This window comes from Mizuhopecten yessoensis, unplaced genomic scaffold, assembly GCF_002113885.1.
Source record: "Mizuhopecten yessoensis strain PY_sf001 unplaced genomic scaffold, ASM211388v2 scaffold2249, whole genome shotgun sequence".
Taxonomy (NCBI): domain Eukaryota; kingdom Metazoa; phylum Mollusca; class Bivalvia; order Pectinida; family Pectinidae; genus Mizuhopecten; species Mizuhopecten yessoensis.
This window is the reverse complement of record NW_018404452.1, coordinates 513,176-533,319: the sequence shown is the minus strand read 5'-3', so window position 1 is coordinate 533,319 and position 20,144 is coordinate 513,176. Positions and strand designations below refer to the sequence as shown.

Here is a 20,144-nt window from a genome sequence, read left to right as displayed (position 1 = left end):
GCGTATAAAAATGGGATCACACATCAGTGGACAGTTTCTTATGATCATTGCTACATATCTGTATTACCAGGGTGGAAACAGATGACTGTGATGTCATATACATGACATTTTGAAATCTTAGATGTTATGTCACTGTTTATCTATTTGAGAATTAGTGTCTGTTGCTAAAAACAAATATAAGCTGAAGTTTGGATAGGATTTCTGTTGTTCATTATCACTGTGTAGGACTGACACCGGATATAGCTAGTACCGAAACGGGCATGGACGCTAGGCGCAGACAAGCCACAGGATGTTTTCCGATATTTCTGGTATTTTCTAGTAGCGTAGAGAAAAATAAAGGAGCACAACAGTTATACAATAAACAATGGTTTATGTGATGCAGATGATTTGTAAACTATTTCATGCGATCTGAAGATATTGGTCAGAAATGACTACAAAGTACCGGTACAAAATCATTTAAAAAGAAAGAAGATGAGAAAACTATTAAAGTATGACATATACAATGATGAAACGGACGTTACTGGCATATGTAGATGATACCGGTATAAACATATAATGGTCATATGTCTAAATGTAGTCTTTACGATGTAATTGACTTAAATGGTTCTTTGACTGTGTACGGCGAATAGTTGTTTACATGTAAACATTGCCAAGTATACGGCAGCTAGTATGTTAACAGTACGGCGAATAGCTATACTAACATAACAATGTTTAGAGCGAGCATTTGTATTAGCTACGTTTTTATGTTGTTATACCATTGGAGTAACATACCAATGGTGTTGCTTTGTAACACTTTTGAATTATATCGTAAGGGAAGGGGTTAAGAATGTCGGAAATCTAATGAATGTCGAGTTAAATAATGATAAGGAGTACCCATTTTGCACATGCTATAACAACTTTAAAAACATTTCGTTCAGAGGAACGATAACAGAGTTATCGCCCCTCTAACACTCCAACACCAATTTATTGTTACATATATTCCAGAGCATTACACAATTCTTGCTAAAAAATTAGGTTGCATGACGCCAAAAGCGATCCACGATGGCTATGATTAGTTGTTTTATAAGGATGAATTTGCTTCCTTTTTCATAACAAATCCGGTGGCACTATCAAAGTTGATTTAAAAGTTGTTACAGATCCATTGATATTCGCATGTATACTCAACCTGTGATATTCTGTACGCAAGCCAATTATCAAAAAACGTCTATTGCAAAAATCTTATTCTGACAACGATATTTGGAGAGCAATATAGCAATGTCAGGTTCCAGTAAATGTCGTGTTGTCTTGAGTGGACCAGTGTTCACTTTATAAAACTTTTATGTCAGTAAGTTAACACGCTTACAGGTCGATTTCTTTGGAATAAATCTCTTTGCCATGCAAAAATAAACGAATTCAACCTTTTTAAGTTGACAATCCTTTCTTAAAAGTTTAATTTGAAATAACAATTGCAATGTTGATATTAATACTCTCAATACTTCGCCGACCTGCCAACCTGGATCAATCTGGAGGGAATTAAGTTATTAAACAAACTTAGCGTACACAGTCGTACGGTAATATACAGTAATTACATAAGTAAACGGATACATGCATGTACCGTAATTAGTCTGCTATTCACACGGCTGTTATAGTCTGTAAATGTTCTATATAAGATATGACGTCCAGCCCATAGGAAATTCTTTATCAGATAATACGTCACGTGATATAGCCCATAGAATACGTATTCTTTGTCAGATAAAATTTCATGTGATATAGTCCCTAGAAAATTCTTTATCAGATAATACGTCACGTGATATAGCCCATAGAATACGTTTTCTTTGTCAGATAAAACTTCATGTGATATGTATTCCATTGGAAATTCGTTATCATATATTACGTCATCTGATATAGTCTATAGAATATTCTGTATCAGATATTACGTCACATGAAACAGTCAATAAATATTCTTTATGAAATATGACGTCATCTGATATAGTTCATACAATATCCTTTACCTGACATGACGTTACTTGGAGTCCGTGGAATATGTATCAAATACTACGTCACGTAAACATATGTTCTATATCATATATTACGTCACGTGATACATTCCATAGAATATTCTTTATCAGATAAAACATCACGTGACAAAGTATAGAATATTCTTTATCACATTTTATGTCACGCGATGTAGTACTGCGATGATAAAATATTCTATATTAGATAATCCGTTTCATGATACTGTCCAATGAATAGTCTTTATAAATTTATCAAATAATATATAATAAAAAAAAAAATCTTTTTTTTTTTCAAAAGAAATAAGTGACGTATAAATCGTATCATCATCTAATGAACCGAGAATTTTGCGTTATGAAGTCTTGATCTGAGGAGGCTTGCAATGTGCCGCAGTTTTATAATGATGCTTTTATATATATTTGTTTTGTTCCATTACAGTTCGATCCTTTGAGTGCATAGTGTTTAGAAGAAAAATGCAAAATAGTTTAATGATATCATTCCAGGAAGTAGCCATACATCGGTCAGCTGGCAGGGCTGTCACTGTGACGAGGCGAGAACGACCTAGGCATGGCCCAGTCAAGTATTACAGACGAGGAGGGCGAACTCACGGAGGAGGCGATAGCAGGTCAGTCTGACGTCACATCCGGTATATGTTATCTTTGTGTCGTACGAATATATTATGTATACCAATTGTATAGTATCAACACATTCTTCAATACTTAGAAAGCCATAGTTTATTGTTTAGTCTTCGATATAGACTAGTTTCACAGAGACCTGAGAATTTGTGACAGCTATATTTGGACCTGAACTAAGGCGTTTAGAGTAATTGTACACGTTTGGGGGATTTAGACCGATTTTCAGTAAAACTTCCAACCCCAATGATCATATATCCCAAAAAGGTGTAAAAATACTCAAAACACATTAGTTTAGGTCCAAATATAGCTGTAACAAATTCTCAGGTCCCTGTGACTAGTTTGACTCTATATGATATTTTTCATTCGGTAATAAGCTAAGTATAGAGATGTTTCTCTCTTAATGATTTCTAATGTTCGGTGTTCGCTGTAGAAAGGTAACATTTTACTCGATAACTTTTGGTGTAATAGGTTTCATTCTATACGATAAGGCACTTTTATTGGTCGGTATAAACAGGCTTCATTTTTACGGTAATTTACGTGTAGTAGTTGTTATAGACAGGTTCACTCTTCATGATGTCTCCCGTTCCGTGAAGACAGGTTCATTCTTCATGATGTCTCCCGTTCGGTGAAGACAAGTTCACTCTCCATGATATATCCCGTTCGGTGTAGACAGGTTCACTCTTCATGATGTCTCCCGTTCGGTGTAGACAGGTTCACTCTGCATGATGTCTCCTGTTCGGTGAAGACAAGTTTCACTCTGTACAATACATTTCATTTGGTGTCGACAAGTTTCACTCAACAGGTTTCATTCTACAAAATACATTTCGTTCGGTGTAGACAGGTTTCATTGTATACGATACCTTACATTAAGTGGTAGATATAGATGGTAGGTTTCATTTTACAAAATACATTTCGTTCGGTGTAGACAGGTTTCATTGTATACGATACCTTACATTAAGTGGTAGATATAGATGGTAGGTTTCACTCTACAAAATACCTTTCGTTCGGTGTAGACAGGTTTCACTTTATACAAAACCCTAAGTTTTGTGGTCGGTATAAACAGTTTAATTTGCACTCTACACTTCTAGTATACCTTTCGTTCGGTGTAGACAGGTTTCATTTTATACGATGCCTTACATTTAGTGCTTGGTGAACAACTATTAATTTTCGCTCTATACAATGCCTTTCGTTCGGTGTAAACAGGTTTCACTTTTTACAAAACCTTAAGTTTTGTGGACGGTATAAACAGTTTGATTTGCACTCTACACTACTAGTATATCTTTCGTTCGGTGTAGACAGGTTTTACTTTATACAAAACCTTAAGTTTTGTGGACGGAATCAACAGTTTAATTTGCACTCTACACTACTAGTATACCTTTCATTCGGTGTAGATAGGTTTCATTTTATACGATGCCTTACATTTTGTGCTTGGTGTAAAACTATTAATTTTCGCTCTATACAATGCCTTTCGTTCGGTGTACACATATTTCACTCTATACAAAACCTTAAGTTTTGTGGACGGTATAAACAGTTTAATTTGCGCTCTACACTACTAGTATATCTTTCGTTCGGTGTAGACAGGTTTCATTTTATACAATACTTTTTGTGCAGTGTACACTCTTCTCGCTATTTGATGCCTTATGTTCCTTGGTCGGTGTAAAGAGGTTTCACGTTCCCTACGATACGTCGTGTTCATTGTTAGGAAGTTTCACTCTACACAATACCTTTCGTTCGGTGTAGACAGATTTCACTTTATACAATACTTTTGTTCGGTGAAGACATGTTTCACTTTATACGATACTTTTTGTTCGGTGTAGACAGGTTTCACTTTATTCGATACTTTTTGTTGAGCTTTCACTTTTCTCACTATATAAAACCTTATGTTTATGTGTCGGTGTAAACAGGTTTCACTCTTAACAATACTTTTCGTCTTGTGTAAGGTATCACTTGATACCTTACGTTCACTTGATACCTTACGTTCACTTTATACCTTACGTTCACTTGATACCTTACGTTCACTTGATACCTTACGTTCAGTGGTCGGTATAACTGTTAGACAGTTTTCATTCAGGTTTAATTCCCTCGATTCCATACGTTACAGAAATGAAGCGTATTTTCCGTCAGATTGACACCACTGGTAACGGTAAGATCGGAGCCAACGACCTGATGCGGTCCATGCAGCTCGGAGGATGTAACCCCACCAAGGAGGAGGCTGAACGCATCATCAAGGAAAACGACATGGACGGTAGGATCTGTCGTGGTTAAGGAAAACTTAACTAATTTTAGTGATTTCGTCTTAAGTGTAGGAAACGCGCCGCGTCTTGTGCAATCGAGAACCGTCGACACTTTCTGTGAACGAGAAAGTATATTTTCTCGTTTACGGAAAGTGCCGACGATTCCCGATTGAGTCTTGTGGTCTGGCTAGGCGCGGAATCATTAGCCGGAATTGGCCGAGAAGTTGCGATTGCGACTTCCAATGTAGCCTCCATAGTTAGGTCAACTGAGGTCAAACGACAACAGACGACGAGCCAACATTTTGATTTTTTACAATCTGCTGAAAACGACTGACTCATGCACATTGGTCCTCGTTGTGGATTCAATTCGTCCATCGTGTTGCTATTGGCTAATTATGGAAAACAAAACGACAAGTTTAACAACTGAATTATAATTGATAATAACGAGTCTACACAAGGCCCTGAGAATCCGTTACAGTGTAGCTAGGTTAGGACGTAAACTGGTGTGTTCGGACTTATTATTGCACACTGTTTGGGTTAAGATCAACTCTTAGTATAAGTAAAAATGCTACCCCGAGATCAACCCTCGCTAAAAATATCATTTCATGGTAACATTTTTACCAAGAGCTGATTTAAACCTGTAAAACATTTGAAATATTACCCTGAACTCATCAGTTTAGGTCCAGAAAAAGCTGTACTGTAACAAATGCTCAAGTCCCCGTGTAGTTTATTGCTAACATGCTCAGGAGTCAATGTCAACTATATGTCTACGACACAATGAAACTGTTGGTGTCTGGTGGTGAGGGTTTGAGGCTTAACCTTCTTTCGCATCAGTAATGTATTTTTAAATGCTTTCTTCAAAAGAAAGTAACGTGTATCTAATTGATGTTTTTGAACACAGGGAGCGGAAGTGTAGAATACGAAGAATTTGAAAACATCATGAAAATCCACATCCTAGCACTCGAGTACCAAAACGACATTCTCAGGGATGCCTTTAAACGGTTCGATAAAGACGGGAATGGATCACTGGATCACGAGGAGCTCCGAAGGGTTCTCTGTAGTATCGGGGAAAGTTTCACTGATGAGGAGGCCGACGAGATGTTCACACTGGTGGACGCAGACAAAAACGGGAGAGTGGACCTGGATGGTGAGTATGGCATACTAGGTCAAGGTTATAGCGGCAGATAAAGGTCAAGGTTACGAGGTATGCAATTAGGGAAGTCAATGTAATACGGAAAGGGGAAAGTCAATAATATACGAAGTAAGTACTGTAAATGTTAAACAGGCAGTGCCGAGGTCAGGTCAAGGTTATACGGGTAAGCGAAGGTCAGTGTCAGCAAGAGTACAATCAGGGGAGTCAATGTCAAATGGAACGGAGAAGGGCAAGGAATTATGGGTAACCGAAGGTCAATGATATACGGGTTGGGTAGATCAGGTATGAAACCAACATGTGGTCAAGGGAAGGTCCATGACATACGCTCAATAAAGTCAAGGTTATACGGTTAAGTTAAGGTCAATGATAGGTCAAGGTTGTACGAGAAAGTGAAGGTCAAGGATATGTAGGCTAGGTAGATCAAGTGTGGGGAAAGAACATTATCAAAGGAATGCCAATACTATACTCTCAGTTAAGTCAAAGGTTATATGGGAAAGTGAAAGTCAAGGTTATACGAGGAAATGAATGTCAAGGTTATATGGAGAAATGAATGTCAATGTTATATTGTAAAATGAAGATCAAATATATGTAGATAGGGTTGATCAGGTATGGAACAAGGATACGGTCAAGGGAAGGTCCATAACATACACTTAGTAAGCCAGGATTATATGGGAAGTAGAATGTCAAGAAAAGGTCAAGGTTAACAAGAACGTGAAGGCCAAGGATATGAAGGCGGGGTTAATCAAGTGTGGGGCAAGGATATAGTCAAGAGAAGGTTCATAACATACGCTTAGTAGGTCAAGGTTATATGGGAAAATGAATGTCAAGTAACGGTCAAGGTTGTACAAGAAACGTGAAGGTCAATGATCTGTTGGCTGGGTAGATCAAGTGTTGTGCGAGTAAGGGAACATGGATATATATGCAAAGGAACATGGATAGGTAGGTATGAACCTCACAGTGGTAAAACACAGACTAACCCACATGTTCCCTTACCTATCTATCCATGTTCCCTTACCAATCTATCCATGTTACCTTACATACCTATCCATGTTATCTTACCTACCTATCCATGTTCCCTTACCTACCTATCCATGTTCCTTTACCTATCTATCCATGTTCCCTTACCTACATATCCATGTTCCCTTACCTACCTATCCATATTCCCTTACCTATCTATCCATGTTCCCTTACCTACCTATCCATGTTCCCTAATCTTCATATCCATGATCCCTTACCTACCTATCCATGTTCCCTTACCTACCTATCCATGTTCCCTTCCCTACCTATCTATGTTCCCTAACCTTCCTATCCATGTTCCCTTACCTACCTATCCATGTTCCTTTACCTACCTATGCATGTTCCCTTACCTTCCTATCCATGTTCCCTTACCTACCTATTCATTTTCCCTTCCCTATCTATCCATATTCACTTACCTACTTATCCATGTTCCCTTACCTACCTATCTATGTTCCCTTACCTATCTGTCCATGTTCCCTTACCTACCTATCTATGTTCCCTTACCTACCTATCTATGTTCCCTTCCCTATCTGTCCATGTTCCCTTCCCTACCTATCTATGTTCCCTTACCAACCTATCCATGTTCCCTCACCAACCTATCCATGTTCCCTCACCAACCTATCCATGTTCCCTCACCAACCTATCCATGTTCCCTTACCTACCTATCCATGTTCCCTTACCAACCTATCCATGTTCCCTTACCAACCTATCCATGTTCCCTTACCTACTTATCCATGTTCTCTTACCTACCTATCTGTGTTCCCTTACCTACCTATCCATGTTCCCTTACCTACCAAATCATGTTCCCTTACCTACCTATCCATGTTCCCTTCCCTACCTATCCATGTTCCCTTCCCTACCTGCCCCCGTTCCCTTCCCTACCTATCCATGTTCCCTTACCTACCTGTCCATGTTCACTTACCTACTTATCCATGTTCCCTTACCTACCTATCCATGTTCCTTTACCTACCTATGCATGTTCCCTTACCTACCTTTCCATGTTCCCTTACCTACCTATCCATGTTACCTTACCTACCTATCCATGTTCCTTTACCTACCTGTCCATGTTCCCTTACCTATCTATCCATATTCCCTTACCTACCTATCCATGTTCCCTTACCTTCCTATCCATGTTCCCTTAACTACCTATCCATGTTCCCTTCCCTATCTATCCATATTCCCTTCCCTACCTATCCATGTTCCCTTACCTACCAAATCATGTTCCCTTACCTACCTATCCATGTTCCCTTACCTACATATCCATGTTCCCTTACCTACCTATCCATGTTCCTTTCCCTACCTGTCCATGTTCCCTTACCTATCTATCCATATTCCCTTACCTACCTATCCATGTTCCCTTACCTACCTTTCCATGTTCCCTTACCTACCTATCCATGTTCCCTTACCTACCTATATATGTTCCCTTACCTATATATCCATGTTTCCTTACCTACCTATCCATGTTCCCTTACCTACCTATCCATGTTCCCTTACCTACCTATCTATGTTCCCTTACCTACCTATCCATGTTCCCTTACCTACCTATCCATGTTCCCTTACCTACCTATCCATGTTCCCTTACCTACCTATCTATGTTCCCTTACCTACCTGGGAACATAGGTAGGTAGGTAAGGGAACATGGATAGGTAGGTCAAGGAACATTGATATGTGGTTTAGTCTGTGTCTTGTCCATGTGATGGATACAGGATGAGTCTGACCTAAGTCGATAGTAAAATTCTGAATATATCGATGTCTTGTAATGAATTCGTCAGTAAATAGTTGTTAGGTTTATGTTATAGAAATAAGAGCGTGATAGGTGAAAATTGATCGTCAAACTTTTAACTTTATGACAGGCTCGAAGCTGGTTTTGGTACACGTTATTGTTCACAACTTTAAATGTGTTTTGTTTATTTTTTTCAGAATTCCTTGCAGCTTTCAAAGCGTCGTGATAAGACAGGTGCCCTTTAAACAATGGGAGTTCGGTCGACAAAATAACAAAACAAAAAAACGAATATTGTGTTGTTATCAACGACTTTAATCTACAAAAATACATAAGTTATAAGTATCGTCAAACTGTTATATATAAGAATAACTGTCATTTATAAACACTATCATAATAAACTTCATATTTTTCTGTATATTCTCCAGACATTTGTCTATATTGAACAGACAGATGTGTGTACGCGAGCTATATATTGGTGTTACAAGTGGCTTTGTTAAATGACAATGCGCCAAAAATGAAATTGGTTGTAAAAAGGTAATTAAATAATTAACTTTGTATGTATCATATAATGGATCTGCTCTACCTTTTAACTCAGTACATATTATTCAATTATAAGAATTTTGTGGTTGTCAGTTCCTGTCACGTGTCATTAAAGCATTCCCACGCTGTGTTATTTTGTTATTACTCTGTTGGGCCCTCGATCCTTATCATAACTTTTAAAGTAGTGTTGTAGTTTTGAGCAATCAGCTCAACTCCAAAAGGATTGCTCAAGTATCAACCTGTGTTAGCATGTTCACTACCTTTTAAACCTCTTACACGCACCCCCATGGTGACGTCATAAAGAAAACATTTGAATGACGTCACATTTTAAACTGTCGATAGAATGACAGACGCTTTATAATCTCTTATAAAGACTGAGAAAATACTAACTGAAGGGACACGAACACATGAATGCAACTGCTCCATTCGTCCTAGATATACATGGCGAGATCGGTGTTGCAGATTTCTCAACAGTTCATGACCATGCCCTCAACTCAGTCAAATGTAAGAGGCACCAGGGCCAGTATTCATGCAACCATTCTCATACTCAGGCATAGATTATGTGCTCAAGGCGACTTTCTATAATGAACATAAATCCTGTGATACGTTCAAAAAGTTATGTGTAACCATTCAAAACAATGTCTGTACAGTAGTCTCTTCAGATGTTTTTTCCAAATATTTAACGAAATGTGCTTTGTTCTTAATTTATCACCGGAACAAGAAATACATTTTAGCAAAGAGAGCAAGAGAACGGTTTCATGAATACGGGCCCAGGTCCGTACCTTTTTCGTTTACGAACAACTTTGCCCCAATTTGTTCAAACGATAAACGGAAGCGGTCCATAAGTGAATTGATAATCTCGCAATGAAACATGGGAGAATTAGTCAAATTCGGAATTCCAGAATTCCCTACCAAGAGTAATTAATTTCCACGTGCCCCATTTATATTGTAAGGAAGCCCCAGTATGTCAAAGCATGACCATATTTTATCTGGAGGCCGCCACTGAATTATCTCCCGTTCCCCTAATGTTCCACGATTCCTCTCCTTATAAGTTTCTGTATTAGCTTGTATATCACCCTGGTCAGACTTGCAGCTGGGGCATGAGAAACTGTAACAGCAGCCATGTTTGGACCGAACAGATGTGCTCAAAGTCATACCAGACGTTTCAGGGGTTTAGATAAACTTAAGGTAAAACAAAATCAATCCCACCCCTTCCAATGGTGGTATATGCCAAATAGATGTAAAACTATCGACCGAACCTAACGAAAAGATGAATACGTTTTCTTTCATAAACCTCCTTATCGTCACCTCCCCACGGTCGAAGGCGCTAGGTGTAGCGAAAACGATCCTCCATTGGGTATCCGACGATTTCAACTCCTAAACCCACATAAAATATGGTCTTATTTCGCAGACATCATTCCAATTTGCTTGACAAAGTGTTCAATTCCTGCTGGTGTTCAAACGAATTTAGCCTTTATGACCTCAGTATCATTGGAAAACACGCCATTTCGATGTTCATTTCTTTCTTTTTTTTGCATATTCATGACGTTGACATCATGTTCTGTAGGCGTTCAAAGGAAAGATTATAATTACATTATGTTTGGACCATGAGACTTCTTTGTATTACACCCCAATTTCTTGCACAACTTTCCTACAATAGTGCCTTTTGGGGTTCGATGACATTTGTCACTAAGGACGACACTTTCTATGGCTGGAATTGTACAAGGGTCCAAATTATAAGCCTGGAAACACCTTTGTCGACCCCTGAATGGAGTCGTAATAAGGGACATGAAACCCAAATTATTCTTGAAGCGATTGAACTCTCCTTGCCCCAAATACCCTACCTGAAGTTGTATAAGGGAAACGCATATACACTGAAAGATACACATTAAGAGATCAAAAGGAAACGAACAATTAAAAGATCCGTCAAAGGCTATTTTGGACAACTGCCTGTGTCATTTAAACCAACTAAGAGCACCAATCTATCGACATTCGCCCGAATTGACTATTAACAAACACTATTTAAGTCGCCTTTATGTTTGGTTCAGCGGAATTTCTGGTCGTCAGCTTGACTGTTTCTTATTATTTCTAGAGGTTAAATAATACCTTTTTTTTGGTTCATTAATAAATCTTCAAATATACACACAAAAATAAATGCGTTTACCCCCGCTACACAGAGAAAAGCGGTCCCACGGCTTACAGGTTTACAATTCAAATACGTGCAAAAGGGGGATGTTTCGAAAGATCGTTGCACGTGCATGGCTTTGTAAATACAAGGTTTTATTTAACCATTGACTCGTGGAGTTACATTACAAACAACAGCTTAATTAACTTGACAGTTGAAGACATTGACAAGGATCTTGGCATTCTATTTGAGAAATAACAAAAAGACGCCGTCGTCGATATCCCCCGTTCATAGTGTACAATTCTATGTAAAAACAACAATTTGTTAGTCTCCAAGTCACTGAAGTGTGAAATGTGGGTCAAATTCAGCATCCACAAGATGCATCAATCATGATAGTATCGAAAGGGTTGCAGTTGTAGTTAGTAAGGTATTCGTGGACGAGTCTCCATTTGTATATCCCCCGCCAACTTCATTGAGCGGGGGATAATCAACATACGTGCGCGTATTATGGTGGAGTATCCATTTTGAGTATATTTATTTTTGAAAAAAAACCCGTGTTGGCCAGCGACATGCCTTGATGCTTAACTTTCGGGGAGTAGCCAGATACATGTATATACTCAGCCCTATGAAGAAAACGGTGATATCAGAGCAGGGAACGACTTGCACTTGCGGAGAACGTTGATGAAAATTCCTTAGACACTGGACAGTGGCCTCATTTACTAATGCATTTTTATATATTGGCTTAACCGTTTGGTGAGGATGTTTAGCGGAAATCAGGCCCACACATCAGTTTACTGAAAAGATCAAGAGGTTACTGGATTCTGCTGATATGGTGTGGAAACGTCTCTTTTTGGAAATTATTTTTTTTTTATTTTTTTTAATAATAAGACCTTAAGACAAAAACTGTATTAATTGATGTCTAAAATATTCCATTCCATAAGTTCATCTTGAAATGAGCATGCTAAAGTTATACACAATAAGCTCAGCTCGTTCTATAATTTTCCGGAAATTTATGTCCATACATTTCGGTACGGTTTCCAAATTTAGTCAAAACCAAACAAAGAAAGATGGCGGATGAATTGCAGTCGAATTTAGCGACGTATAGGCTTCAACTTCAGCAGGTAAATAACAAGAATAGAAAGACGAAGATATGTTTGAAACAAAAGCATATCAATCAAATAATAGGAATTAGTTATGGTGGACTAATCTTTACTGCTTGAAAAGGTTCTAAAACTACACAGATTGTCAGAATTTCGTGATCACATGGTATCGTGTGGTCAACGTTCTGTTTTCATTTTACATTGTCATATTCATTTGGTTTAATTCAATGTTTCGGCTTCAAAGGGCAAGAATGACACCGAAATTCTAAATAATTTGAGCAGACTTCAATTTAATTTAAGTGATGATGAAAATAAACGACAGAGAGTAAATCACCGCTAAATAATATTCCATGGTACTACGTCTCCAGTTTTGACGTAACAACTCTATAGATTGTCATCGTCGAATCCTGGACGTTTCGGTACCTAAGATAGGTGTTCTGATACTTTTTTGTTACTGCTGATTTTTTTTAAATAAAAAACAAATAGTCATTAAGATCAAGGAAACAAGAAAAATTAGTACAAAATAGAAACGTCAGTCCAAGTGCCGAAAATTATAAAATATTGAAACTTTCAGGAAGCAAAGTCTTATACAAGTACGGAAATATCTCCGGACCGAAATAACCATAAAACAGTTCTGTACCCTGTTATCTTCTGGTGTGAAGTTCCCCTTATGGTTCGTACCAGTCACACTGGAGATTCCGGCGAATATACCCGGGGTGTATCAATATTCTAGTATAAATGCAAATATATACAGATAAGTTGATCTAGCTCGGTAACATTGACTGTCCGACCAATCACTGCTTGTGATCATGTTCGTCTTGTACTAATAAATATAAACGGGATATATATACAAAGCAGTATCAATGTAACAGTAAATGCAAAATAACTATGTATAGAACAATAAAACACCTAATACTAATCTAACTGAGCTCTCCCACTACTGATCGCTCAGATCTGCATATATACACGCACACGGCCGATCGCTCGCTGACCTCTCACTGCCCACACCCGTCTCGACCACACTACCTGTACTCTGGCGAAAGCTCAGTATGGCGGATGTCTTGCTACAACGCATCACCATTTTACTGTTACGCATGTATTTGACCGTTACACATAAAGTTCTCATAAATCTCCCCTTTCCAAACTGACTCGCCCGCATTAGCAAGCTTTTATTGTTCCCTACGATCGACACCTTGATCAACGAGCTCTGACCTGCGGGTAGATTTACCTGTGGGGATGTGAACTACGTATAGGTGTGAAACGTGAACAATAGACCACAATTACCAGCGTGTAATTCGTCTAATCATAATTAATGATGTCTGTTAATTAGCAAGGCTTCAATCTACGTTTTGATTTTCATTCGACTGGCAATTGCACCAAAATAATAAATACAAACACAGAAGTTCACACAGTTGCTTTAAACTTTGTTTTCAGTAAAATGCCAAACGTCCGCTGACCTACCTTTGCTGCATTGTTTTCGGCTATCAAATTTTAATGCTTGAAATAAGTTAGCTATGTGAGAAGCTTTTATCAACAAAAGACTGTCGATATATAGACCTTTTGGAAAACTTGAAATAAATTTTGCTACATATTGCTCTTAGGACGGTAGACTGCACGTGGCGGTCAACTTGGATGAGGAGCGTTAATCAATTTGGAGCCAAATTTATAAATAGCGCATTGTTTTCCCAGTTCCACAGTGACAATGAAATATTACAATAATTCGTTTTGATATCTATACCACTATTTAAGTTTATATTGAAAACAGCATTGTTGTGATAAAATTTAGATTCTTTTGTTTACTAAATGATAACAGGTTAGGTAGGCCTGGTTAATTTCATAACTAAGGGATTTTTTTTTAAATCAAATTAAAAATATGTGAAAATAAATACCTTTGGTTGGAATGTCAATATAATTTATTTATCCTCAGACACAATAAATTAGATTAATTTATTTCTATGATGATATTTTTGGAAAAAAAAGTAGGTATTAAAAAATTATGATAAAGAAAAAGAAAAGGGCAAGAAATTAAAGTGAGCAATAATAATGCAATGTCAAGATTATTAAGTAATGCTATCTATTTAGAATTAACTGCATCAATTATTACTCTTTTTAGAGTTTTTAGATCACCTGGCCCGAAGTGCCATGTGAGCTTATAATTATGCTGTACTGCGGCGTGCGTCGTCTGTCCATCAACTTTTTCTTTTGAACGGCTTCTTCTGAAGAACTGGAGGATCTAGGGTCATGATATTTGACCAGTAGGTACCTGAGATGGAGTGCTATAAACCTTCCTCATTAAAATGACCTTGACCCACTTTCAAGGTCACTGGGGTCAAATATGTTAAAAACTTAAAACAACAATATCCTAAGAACCATTTGGACTAGAGTCATAATACTTGGGTATGTTATGTAGACCAGTAGTGCAATTTTTTTTCTCAATAACAGTAATGAGGTCAAAGGTCAACTTTCAGTTCAAGTTGGGGATCAAAGGTCAACATGGGTTAAAGGCTTTAACAATCTTCTTCTCAAGTTCCATAAGGCCCAGGGTCATGATATTTGGCCAGTAGGTACGTGGGATGAAGTGCTATAAAGTGTCCTCATTAAAATGACCTTGACCTATTTTCAAGGTCACAGGGTTCAAATATGTTAAAAACTTCAAACAATATCCTAAGAACCATATGGACTAGTCATGATACTTGGGTATGTTATGTAGACCAGCTGTGTGAATTGTTTTCTTTATAACAGTAATGAGGTCAGAGGTCAACTTTAAGTGCAAGTCGGGAGTCAAAGGTCAATGTGGGTTAAAAGCTTTAAAATTTGAAATTTCAAACAGAACCGTTGAAGAGATGTTAAAATGACTTGTGTTCTAGTAACCAAATTTGGTCTTAAGTTACCTATGTGTCAGTTTCATGTAACAAAAGAAACAGGTGAGCGATACAGGCCCTCTGGGCCTCTTGTTCTCAAAATGGCATTGCACACAAATAATAGGTTACAACGTGGAAATAGTTGGCAGCGCTGTGATGGAAGGTAAAAAATAGATGCCATAGCGCATCAAAAAAAATCTGGGGAGAACACTGCTTATATACCCATATGGCCCGCCCTACCTTTTTAATTACCAGGAGATTGCACGCATCACCTATGTTTTTTGACCAGGGCTAGGTCAAGGCCAGCTCTACTCTAGTGCGTAAATAGCATGAAGAATGCATAAGAACACAGAGATTTACAAATACAAATGGCTAGCTCGGTATGTTTTCTTCACACTGGTATAGCATCAGTTTTACCTGGTAACTTTAGATATATATAACCTTGTATAATGTGAGTGTTTTACCTGGTAACTTTAAATATATATAACCTTGTATAATGTGAGTGTTTTCCATAAACTGTATCTACAAGTTAGAAAACTTTCATGATTCAACATTCTACATGTGTGTATGTAACATGTGTGTATGTGACATGTGTGTATGTAACATGTGTGTATGTAACATGTCTGTATGTAACATGTGTGTATGTAACATGTGTGTATGTAACATGTGTGTTTGTGACATGTGTGTGTGTGGCATGTGTGTATGTAACGTGTGTGTATGTGACATGTGTGTATGTAACATGTCTGTATGTAACATGTGTGTATGTAAAATGTGTGTATGTAACATGTCTGTAAGTAACATGTGTGTATGTAAGATGTGTGTTTGTGACATGTGTGTGTGTGGCATGTGTGTAGGTAACGTGGGTGTATGTGACATGTGTGTGGGCGACATGTGTGTATGCAACATGTGTGTATGTAGCATGTGTGTATGTAACATGTGTGTATGTAACATGTGTGTATGTGACATGTGTGTGTGCGACATGTGTGTATGCAACATGTGTGTATGTGGCATGTGTGTATGTAACATGTGTGTATGTAACATGTGTGTATGTGGCATGTGTGTATGTAACATGTCTGTATGTAACATGTGTGTATGTAACATGTGTGTATGTGACGTGTGTGTGCGACATGTGTGTGTGCGACATGTGTGTGTGCGACATGTGTGTGTGCGACATGTGTGCGTGCAACATGAGTGTATGTGACATGTGTGTAGAATATTGAATCATGACAGTTTTGGTCATGTTTCTTTTTCAATGCAATTACCGGTATGTTACTGATTGTACAGAAAGTTGTTTAGGGTCTTAAGCTCATAAGGGTCAAATTCTTTGATGAAGGATAGCTAAATATAGATGGGTATAGTAAAACTGCAAAACCACAACGAGACAGGAGATATATTCATCCCATAGACTAGATACCTATTTTGAAAAGACTGGAAAGAATAAAATATGACTACCAATCTGAAGTTTAAGCTATACATGTGTGTCTATTGTATTGACTTCAACAAAGTGAAATATCTCTAAACCCGTCTTTGCCCACCCTATAGGTGTAAAATATGAAAATCACAGGTTTCAGTTCTTGTTCCAGAAACTTGTATCTCAGAAATAAAGTGTTGTAAAATGATACCATAAAGTTTCATTATAGCTCTTTGTCAGCCAATGTTTACACCATATCAAATGTTAACCCTCAACTGGACAACTATATTTCTTGTTAAACACATGTACAATCGACAAAATACTTAATTTGTACATTAGAAATAAATTGCTTCTGTTTCTTTTCAGGTTGAAGCTTCATTAGCTAACGATGCAGATAATGAAGATCTCCTAAAACTGAAAAAGGATTTACAGGTAAAAACTAAGTTATATATATTCTCACAATTTGAAATATCTAATTTCTCTTGTTATCTAATGCATTACAAGGTATGTGTTATAGAAATTAAGGACTTTGGTTTTGGTCAATAAATCAAATCTTGTTCACATTAATTACACAGTTTACAATGATTTAATTGATTTTTATACAAGTTTTATCTTATTGTAAAGGTTATTTTCAGAAGACATATGTGTGAGTTGTATGTTACAGGAGGTTATTGACCTGACTTCTGAGCTAGTCGGCCAACAGAAGGTAGAGGTAGGAGATGAAGAGGAGGAGGCAGCAGGGCCTAGCAACGAGGAGACGGGATCTAAGGTGGTTGTCCCTCAACATGACTGGAAGTCTGGTGAAGACTGTATGGCAATGTACTCCGAGGATGGGCAGTAAGTAGCTTTGTTATCCTTCTAGGGAGCATTCATACATTGTTCCATAGGGTAATCATACATTGTTCCATAGGGTAATCATACATTGTTCTTGGGGGCATTCATACATTGTTCCATATGGTAATCATACATTGTTCTTGGGGGCATTCATACATTGTTCCATGGGGCATTCTTACACTGTTCCATGGGGTAATCATACATTGTTCCATGGGGTAATCATACATTGTTCTTGGGGGAATGCATTTACACTTTGTTCCATGGGGTAATCATACATTGTTCTTTGTGGCATTCAGACATTGCTCCATGGGGTAATCATACATTGTTCCATGGGGTAATCATACATTGTTCTTGGGGGCATGCATTTACACATTGTTCCATGGGGTAATCATACATTGTTCTAGGGGGCTTTCACACATTGTTCAAGGGGGCATTCATACATTGTTTTCTAGGGGGCATTCATACATTGTTTTTTCTAGGGGGCATTCATACATTGTTTTCTAGGGGCATTCATACATTGTTTTAAGGGGCATTCATACATTGTTCTAGGGGACATTCATACATTGTTTTCTAGGGGGCATTCATACATTGTTCTAGGGGGGCATTCATACATTGTTCTAGGGGGCATTCATACATTGTTTTATGGAGCCATTGATATATTGTTTTAGGGGACTTTCATACATTGTTTTCTTCTAGGGGACATTCAGACATTGTTCTAGGGGACATTCATACATTATTCTAGAGGGCATTCATACATTGTTATATGGGGCATTCATTCTTTGTTCAAGGGGACATTCATACATTGTTCAAGGGGACATTCATACATTGGTCTAGGGGGCTTTCATACATTGTTCAAGGGGACATTCATACATTGTTCAAGGGGACATTCATACATTGTTAAAGGGGACATTCATACATTGTTCAAGGGGACATTCATACATTGTTCAAGGGGACATTCAAACATTGTTCTAGGGGACATTCATACATTGGTCTAGGGGGCATTCATACATTGGTCTAGGGGGCATTCATACATTGTTCTAAGGGGCATTCATACATTGTTCTAGAAGGCATTAACTAGAACATAAATGTAAAGTTCATCTCATCACAGTTTATTATTATTGCAGTTTTGTGAAAATACATCTTCATTTTTCTTATCCTTTCTTTGCTTTCTACGGGCCATGACACCACAAATTTTTGTTTAACCTTTTTGTAAATATATGGCACTGTGAACAAAACTCCTAAGATGGCTCCACATTACATGGGAGCAATTAATTAAAGTCATTAAATCTGGGCAATGATTACTGTTCCCTGGGGTATGTATTACATTATGAATGTTATGAAAGATATATGCTACTGCTGATTTTAATTTTGTTATAAACAAGTACATAAAATATTGAGAGTAACTCAGTAAGACATATAAGGGAGTTGTTGAAACACTCGGAAACCTCTACTTTTAATGGGTTGTTTTAAGCAGTAGCAGGATTGGCGTATGATTTCCATGTGTGGGTACAGTCACTGTCAGAGTAGGTGATATAGTATATTATTATATGTTGATTCACATGTACAGACTTTCTTTTATTTGATTGTATTTACAGGCTAAAGTTGTCTGATAAAAATGAGCTGTCCAAGCTTAGGGTTTACATTGTTTTGGCTGGTTTAAAATCCAAGATGGCCAGTTGGCCACCCAAACATTTCATTGGTTTTTTTTTTCATTTTTTGCTTGTTATATCAGTCTGTTATTAACCAAAATTACTACAAGTACATGCGTATATGGATGCAAATCATTTTTGACAAAGTAAATTTTAAACTTACCACACTTCAAAGGTCACAGATGAGAGATGTGTTACCAAAAATTAGCTGACAGCATTGAAAAAACTAGTGAATGATACAGGCACAATGGGCCTCTTGTTTGAATAAGTACAATATAATATAAAGCTGTTGGCAATAGCAATCCCAAACAAACCAATATAATCTGTCCACTCTGACAAACAGTTGTTTTATTTTTTACCAGATATTATCCGGCCACAGTAGATGAAGTATTGGAAGACGGGACATGCACAGTCAAGTTCAACGATTACGGAAACATGGATGTGACAGAGGTATCAGAATCCTTCACCAAATACATCGTCACAGAGCAGTCCTACCAGTTTATAGTTAAAGCATGTACTCCAGGGAGATATCTTCTCACTATACAACAGTCAAGGGAGATATCTTCTCTATAAAACAGTCCAGGGAGATATCTTCTCTATATAACAGTCCAGGGAGATATCTCCTCTATATATAACAGTCCAGGGAAATATCTTCTCTGTACAACAGTCCAGAGAAATATCTTCTCTTTACAACAGTCCAGGGAGATATATTCTCTATACAACAGTCCAGGGAAATATCTTCTCTATATATAACAGTCCAGGGAGATATCTTCTCTATATATAACAGTCTAGGGAGATATCTACTCTATATAACAGTCCAGGGAGATATCTTCTCTATATAACAGTCCAGGGAGATATCTTCTCTATATA

At 37.6% G+C, this 20,144-nt stretch overlaps 2 protein-coding genes across 2 annotated transcripts in view; both read left to right on the top strand.

Moving 5' to 3' along the window:
- The window catches only part of LOC110445353 (calmodulin-like), a 15,393-nt gene extending 5,971 nt beyond the window's left edge, over nt 1–9,422 (top strand). Inside the window, exons 2-5 of the mRNA XM_021489914.1 lie at nt 2,496–2,617; nt 4,729–4,872; nt 5,763–6,008; nt 8,952–9,422. Coding sequence (XP_021345589.1) covers nt 2,560–2,617; nt 4,729–4,872; nt 5,763–6,008; nt 8,952–8,980 — 477 coding nt within the window. The 5' untranslated portion in view covers nt 2,496–2,559 and the 3' untranslated portion in view covers nt 8,981–9,422. The remainder of the gene's footprint in view (nt 1–2,495; nt 2,618–4,728; nt 4,873–5,762; nt 6,009–8,951) is intronic.
- A 3,049-nt stretch (nt 9,423–12,471) lies between these two features.
- Nucleotides 12,472–20,144, top strand: part of LOC110445363 (survival of motor neuron-related-splicing factor 30-like) — a 16,032-nt gene continuing 8,359 nt past the window's right edge. Inside the window, exons 1-4 of the mRNA XM_021489935.1 lie at nt 12,472–12,540; nt 17,158–17,223; nt 17,456–17,628; nt 19,637–19,724. Of these exons, the coding sequence (XP_021345610.1) occupies nt 12,487–12,540; nt 17,158–17,223; nt 17,456–17,628; nt 19,637–19,724 (381 nt within the window). The 5' untranslated portion in view covers nt 12,472–12,486. The remainder of the gene's footprint in view (nt 12,541–17,157; nt 17,224–17,455; nt 17,629–19,636; nt 19,725–20,144) is intronic.